The following is a 7,261-nucleotide window of genomic DNA, read 5'->3' as shown; positions in this document are numbered from 1 at the left end:
CAGCAATTTGTAGGCCCCAGTGTAACAAGATGGACTGTAAGCAAGGATATGCCTTTTGTAAAACTGTCAAATCTTTGTGGCATAACAGGACATCATCCATATAATGAATCAGGATTAGGGAAGGAAACTGGCGCCTCAAAGGCCTCAAAGCTTCTTGAACATATAGTTGACACATGGTAGGGCTATTTGTCATGCCTTGAGGCAAAACCTTCCATTGGAACCTTTTATCAGGTTCCATATGATTAAGTGAAGGGAGAGTAAATGCAAAGCGGGGCTTATCTAGGGGACATAAGGGGATGGAAAAAAAGCAATCCTTAATATCTATAATAACTAAAGGCCAACCTTTAGGTAAGGCGGAGAGAAGCGGAAGACCCCTTTGTACGGGGCCAAAAGAGTTCATCTGTTTATTAATGGCTCTCAGGTCGTGGAGCAATCTCCATTTTCCCGATCTTTTTTTGATTACAAATATCGGGGTATTCCAGGGAGAGGTGGATGGTTCAAGATGTCCAAGCCTTAGCTGCTCCTGTACTATCTGTGTTGCTGCCCTCAATTTCTCGGAGGACAATGGCCATTGAGGAACCCACACCGGATCCTCCGTTTTCCACGGAATGGGTCGTGCTGCCTCAATGGCGCCTAGGAAAAACCCAGACCCTGTCTACCTGGGTTGCCTTCAGGGAGAATGGGTTCAACCCGGCCCTGTTCCCTGGCTCCTAAACCCCTTCCCTGTTTATGACCCATCTTGGCCATTATCTCCTTAGCTTGAGAGGAGTATTCATTAGACAACTTAACTCCCATCTTTTGTAAAATATCACGCCCCCAGAGGTTAACGGGGAGCGGAAGCACGTAGGGAGTAAAATGTCCCTCTTGTCCCTCTGTCGTTTTCCAGGACAAGGTAGCGGAACTAATAGTAGGACTGGCCTGATAACCGAGGCCTTGTAGAGAATGTGAGGACTTAATGACAGGCCAAGACTTTGGCCACCAATGGGTGGAAATAATACTCTTATCTGCACCAGTATCCATAATGCCTTCAAACAATTTTCCCTCAACCCACAACTTTAGCTTAGGTCTCTCATTTAGGGAGACCATCAGGTAGGCGGAATCCATGCCCGAGGAGCCCATTTTTTCTCGTCCAGGCTCTGAAGGTTTGGCAACCTCTGGAAGGAGCAATAACTGAGCTATCCTGTCTCCTTTGGTGATAGAAAAGACTCCTGGGCATGAGCACAGGACTTGGATCTCGGGGCTATGTTGACAGTCAACTACCCCAGGGTAGACAATAAGACCGTTTAAAGTTAACGATCCTCTGCCAATTATAAGGCCCACGGTTCCAGGCAGTAGGGGTCGAATAGGCTGCACAGGAACCGGCTGGACGCCCATTTGTGGCATTAATAAGAAGTCGGAGGAGGCGTGCAGGTCCAATCCTGTGTGTCTTCCGACAGGCTCTCCTCCCTTTCTCCTCGACTCTGGTTGGCCTTGTCCCCATACTTGTGGGGGCCCTGGGAACGGGGGCCCATCTTCACGTTTTTTTGAACCACTTGGTGTTGTTCTGTGAGCGGCGGAAGGAGTCGCCCTTTGATATCTCTAATGGAACGGCAGAGAGCAGCCTTATGATATCCCTTGGAACAGCGGGAACAGAGGGAGTCTGTACTCTGGGGGCCCTTATCCCTGTCCGGGGCTTGGCAGTCCTTTTTTAAATGTCCCGGTTGACCGCATTTAAAACAAACTCTCTGGTTCCGCCCCTGTCTTGGCTGTCCCTGTCTAGGCAGTCTCTGTGACTGGAGGATGGCAGCTGCCAGCCCTGCATTGGTCAGGGGTCCCCCGAGTTCTCGACAAGTTCTGAGCCAATCCTGTAAACCTTTACCCTTTCTGGGCGCTATAGCCGTGCGGCATTCCTGGGTAGCCTGTTCAAAAATCAGTTGCTCAACAAGAGGCGCAGCCTGATCAGGGTCCCCAAAGATGCGCCCCGCTGCTTCTGTCATTCGAGCCACAAAATCTGAGAATGGTTCCTGAGGTCCCTGAATGATCTTAGTAAGTTGTCCAGAAGCTTCCCCTTTTTTGGGGAGTGCCTTCCAAGCCTTAATGGCAGTGCTAGAAACTTGAACATAAGCACCCCATGGGAAAGCCGTCTGATCAGCGGCAAACGGGCCCTGACCTGTTAACATATCAAAGGTCCAATCTCGCTGCTCAGGAGTTAGTGCAGCAGCGTTTGCCCTAGCCTGAGCCTGTGCAGCCTCATGCCATAGTGCCTTCCATTCCATGTATTGACCCATGGTAGGGAGCGCTGCCTTAGCCAACATTTGCCAGTCAGCAGGTGTCATAGCCACATTAGCAAACCTTTCTAGCATTACTAGAGTAAAATTGGCATTTACACCATATTTTCTAACCGCCTCTGCTAGATCCTTAATTTGGGTGTACTCGACGGGGGCATGAACTCTCCCTCCGCCCTCAACCTCAAAAACTGGGAAGGCAGCTTGAACCTTTTTCCTCACTTTATCAGAGAGGAATGAGAAGGGATTAGAAGACTGCACGTAAGGAGGAGGCGCCGAAGGCGCAGGCCGTGCGGGGGCCACTGGGGGCGGCCGGCATTTCCACTCCCTGAGTGGTCTCCGCCGCCTGTCGGGATGATATCTCTCCTCCTTGTACCTGGCAGCTTCCTCCTCCAAATCGGATTCCTCACTAGGGCTGAGGGGATCGGAGTCGGACTCATCCAGATTTAAATCTTCTAATTCTTGTTTTAAGGCCCCCAGCTCTTGCATAGGGTAGAGGCCTCCTTCTTTCCCTTCCAACTTTTGTCTGGGTTTTGAAATCCCTCCTTTACCGGCAGATGTGCCGGGAGTGTCACTTTGTTGTTTTAGAATCTCTCCCTCGTCCGTAGACTTACCGGGAGGGCCCTTTATCTTATGGGAGACGTCTCTCCTCCTGCGGGTACCCATCCTCTCACTGTGTTCAGTTTCTGACATGCTGTCTTGGACCTCCTCTAATGTATTTTGCCCTACTATCACTACCGGTTTACAGCCCTCATCTTCTAAGCAATTTTTAATAAACTTCCAAATGGTCTTGGTGCCCTGACGGAGGTCTCCCTCCGCGTACTTGCGGTCAAGGTCTCTGCCTAGTTTGTTCCAAGAGCTCAAAGTCAAGGAGCCGGAACAAGCAAACCACAGCGCTACATGATCTACCTCTTTTACAAAATTTTTGAGCACACGGCCCCCTACCTTTATATCACGTTGTCTCAGCACGGCCTCTAACGCGGTAACCATGGACTGAGTGGAACCCATAACGCGCCCCACTCCGTGGGAGGCGCTGTGAGACGCGCCATTCCCTTACGTACTAGAGGCTCACACAGGTCTCTGGTGCAGCTGCTTATCTACGTCAGTCTGACCACACCAACGGGCGATTTCAAAACCTTTTAAACCAACCGGATTAACCCTAGACCAAGAACAGGCATACCTCTCCAAACTTACCCTCCTGCAGTTCTGAATCCTCCCTGTCTCCAGGGGTTCTCCGAAGGTGCTGACGATGACACAAGTTCCCGGGTTTCGGCACCAGATGTCCCGCGCTACCGTCTCGCCAGCAAGAACGATGCGGCACACAAAGGATCCTTCTGCAGATCAGCTTTAATGCATCTTGAGAGGGAGAGCATAAGCTTGCCAAAAATGGAGACCCCGAGCGAGGGAACCCGCGCCCTTTATATAAAGACTGCTCCTCGCCTAGGACGTGCTCCTACCTTATTGGTGGCTGCCTAATCGGCCCAGGCGTGTTACCGAGCAGCCCTGCCCTCCACCGGAAATCAGCGCCATCTTGTAATGGCGATTTCGGGCAGCTCCTCACACAACTCTACTAAAATCCCCTTTCTCCGCACCCTCACCAGCATTTGTTTTTCTCCTTCTTTTTGATAATAGCTGGTTTAACTGGGGTGAGATGATGTCTTAATATGGTTTTGATTTGCATTTCCCTAATGCTTAGTGATGTTGAGCACTTTTTCATGTGTCTGTTGGCCATTCGTATATCTTCCTTTGAGAAATACCTATTCAGCTCATTTGCCCATTTTTAATTGGGTTATTTGTGTTTTACTATTAAATTGTTTGAGTTCCTTGTATGTTCTGGATATTAATCCTTTGTCAGATGCATAGTTTGCAAATATTTTCTCCTATTCTGTATGTTGTCTTTTTGCTCTGTTAATTGTTTCTTTTGCTGTGCAGAAGCTTTATAGTTTGGTATATTCCCTTCTATTTATTTTTCCTTGTTATGCCAGTGCTTTCGGGGTAATATTAATAAGGTATTTGCCCAGTCCTACATTGTGAAGGGTTTTCCCTGCATTTTGTTTTAGGAGTTTTATAATTTCAGGTGTTTAGTCTGTAATCCATTTTGAGTTGATTTTGGTATATAGTGAGAGGCACAGGTCTAGTTTCATTCTTGTATACATGGATGTCCACTCTTCCCAGCACCATTTATTGGAGAGGTAGGCTTTTCCCCAATGTATGTTCTTGGTGCCCTTGTCAAAGACCAGCCGGCTGTGAATTTGTGGGTTGATTTCTGGGTTCTATATTCTGTTCTATGGGTCTGTGTGTCTCTTTTTATGCCAGTACCATACTGTTTTGGTTAGTATAGTTTCATAGTATGGTCTCAAGTCAGGAAGTGGTATGCCTCTGGCTTTATTTATTTTTTCTGTGATTGCTCTGGCTATAAATGTTAGGATTGTTTTTTCTATGAACGTTCGGACTAATTTTTCCTTTTCTGTGAAGAATGTCACTGTTAATTTGAAGGAGATTGCATTGAATCTGTAGACCAGTTTGGGTAGTACAGACATTTTTATAATGTCAGTTTCTTTCAATCCAAGAGCAAGAAATGTCTTTCCATCTTTTTGTGTCCTCTTTAATTTCTTTCAACAGTGATTTGTGGTTCTCATTGTAGAGATCTTTTACTTCCATGGTTAAATTGATTCCTGGGTACTTTTTTGTGTTGGTGATTATTGTAAATGGGCTAGCTTTCTTGATTTCTTTTTCTTTAGTTCATTGTTGGAGTATAAAAATGCTACCAATTTTTGTATGTTGATTTCATATCCTGCTGGCAAGTATACCAAAATTTATCAAGTCTAAGAGGTTTTTTGTAGAGATTTTAGGCTGTTTTATGTGTAGGATCATCTCAACAGTATACATAGACAATTTGACTTCATCTTTTCCAGTATGGATGTCCTTTATCTTTGTCTTGCCTGATTGCTCTGGCTAGTACTTCCAGTACTATATAAAATAAGAGTGGTGAGAGTGGGCATCCTATCATTTTCCCCTTCTCAAGAGAAAAGCTTTTAGCTTTTTCCCATTAAGGATGACATTGGCAGAGGGTCTGTCACATATGGCTTTTACCATATTGAGATCCTTTCCTTCTATACCTAATATGCTGAGAGTCTTTATCATGAACAGATGTTGAATTTTGTCAAATGCTTTTTCTGTGTCTACTGAAATAATCAGATGGTTTTTGCCGCTGATTTTGTTGATGTGGTGTATCACATTAATTGTTTTGCATATTTTGAACCATCCTTGTGTCCCTGGGGTGAATCCCTGTTAGTAAGAGTATATAATTTTTTTGATGTGTTACTGGATTGTGCTTGCTAATATTTTGCTGAGGATTATTGTGTCTGTATTCATGATGAATATTGACCTGTGGTTTTCTTTTTTGTGTTGTATCTTTGGTTTTGTTATCAGGGTGATACTTGTTTCAGTGAATTAGTCCGGGAGAATGGCTTGTGTTTTATTTTTTTGGAATAGTTTTAAGAGAATTAGTACTAACTCTTCTTTATATGTTTGGTAGAATTCATCAGTAAAGCCATTTGGTCCTGGGCTTTTCTTTGTTGGGAGACTGGTGAATACTGGTTCAATCTCTTTTCTTGTTATTGTTCATGTTTTGTTTTTCTCTTTGTTCAGTCTTGGTAGTTTTATCTGTCCAGAAATTTATCTGTTTCCAACAGGTTTTGAAATTTGTTAGCATATAGTCGTTTATGGTAGTCTCAAATTATTCTTTGTATTTTTATGGTATTGGTTGTTACGTCTCTATAATCATTTCTAATTTTTGTCATTTGGGTTTTATCGCTTCTTTTTTAGTTACTCTTTCTAATCCTTTGTTTATTTTACTTACCTTCACAGAAAAAACTTTCTTTTTTTTTTTTTTTTTGTCTTTTTTTGTGACCGGCACTCAGCCCGTTAGTGCACCGGTCATTCCTATATAGGATCCGAACCCGCGGCAGGAGCGTTGCTGCGCTCCCAGCGCCCCACTGTCCCGAGTGCGCCACGGGCCCGGCCCAGAAAAAACTTTCTTTTGCATTGATTTTTTTTGTATTTTTCTTTCGGTTTCTGTTTCATTTAGTTCTGCTCTGATCTTAATTATTTCTTTTCATCTACTACATTTGGGAGTGGATTATTCTTGTTTTTCTGAAAACTTTCAATTCTTTTGATGCAAGCATTTACTGCAATAAACTTTCCTCTCAGAACTGCTTTTGCAGCATCCCACATGTTTTGGTGTAGTGTTTCATTATTTTCAATAGCCTTGAGAAATTTTTTTGATTTTCTGTACAATCTCTTCTTGGATACATATGTCATTCAGGAGCATGTTGTTTAATTTCCACGTGTTTGTATAGTTTCCAGAGTATTGATATTAGTTTGTTATTGATATCTAGTTTTAATCTGTTGTTGTCTGAATAGATACTTGAAATGAAGTCAAATTTTAAAATTTGTTTAGGCTTGCTTTGTGACCTAGCATGTGGTCTATCCTTGAGAAAATTCCATGAGCTGTTGAGAAGAAACTATATTCTGCAGTTGTTGGATGAAATGTTCTGTAGATGTCTGCCAAGTCCAATTGGTCTAAAGTGTAGTTTAAGTCCTGTGTTTCTTTGTTGATTTGTTGCCTCGATGATCTGCCCAGTGCAGAGAAGCGGATGTTCAGTTCATTTAGGGTTGTTGTTCAAAATTATTGTTTCATTTCTCTAATTTTGTTGATTTTCATGTGGATGTTTTAAATATCTTTTGTTTCTTTCTTCCCATTTTGTTGTTCATCTTTAGTGTTGTCAGTTTTTTGAGGTAGTAAGATACAGTTTCTTTCTCTTTCATTTTTGTTCTACCAGTGGGTTTTCTTCCTTCTCATTTATTCTTGGTAGTGAATATCATTTTTTGCATTCCAGTTGCAGGACTACCTTGAGGATTTCTTGTGGAGTTGGTTGTGTGGTGGTGTACACTTGTAGCTTTTGTTTGTCTGGGAAATACACTATTTCTCCTTC

The 7,261-nt window shown here is 43.5% G+C and overlaps 1 protein-coding gene across 1 annotated transcript; it reads right to left on the bottom strand.

The window, feature by feature from the left end:
- Positions 1-633: 633 nt before the first annotated feature.
- On the bottom strand, positions 634-1,383 carry LOC134381766 (endogenous retrovirus group K member 7 Pro protein-like). The gene has a single exon (XM_063101592.1). The coding sequence runs from the start codon at positions 1,381-1,383 to the stop codon at positions 634-636; it is 750 nt and encodes a 249-aa protein (XP_062957662.1).
- Between the last annotated feature and the right edge of the window lie 5,878 nt (positions 1,384-7,261).

Source organism: Cynocephalus volans, chromosome 7 (genome assembly GCF_027409185.1).
Source record: "Cynocephalus volans isolate mCynVol1 chromosome 7, mCynVol1.pri, whole genome shotgun sequence".
Classification (NCBI taxonomy): domain Eukaryota; kingdom Metazoa; phylum Chordata; class Mammalia; order Dermoptera; family Cynocephalidae; genus Cynocephalus; species Cynocephalus volans.
The sequence above is the reverse complement of the archived record's forward strand: the minus strand, read 5'-3'. Positions and strand labels throughout refer to the sequence as shown.

What these genes read in the sequence shown, in the direction of transcription:
- LOC134381766 (XM_063101592.1), bottom strand. Translation starts at nt 1,383, where the DNA reads ATGCCACAAATGGGCGTCCAGCCGGTTCCTGTGCAGCCTATTCGACCC.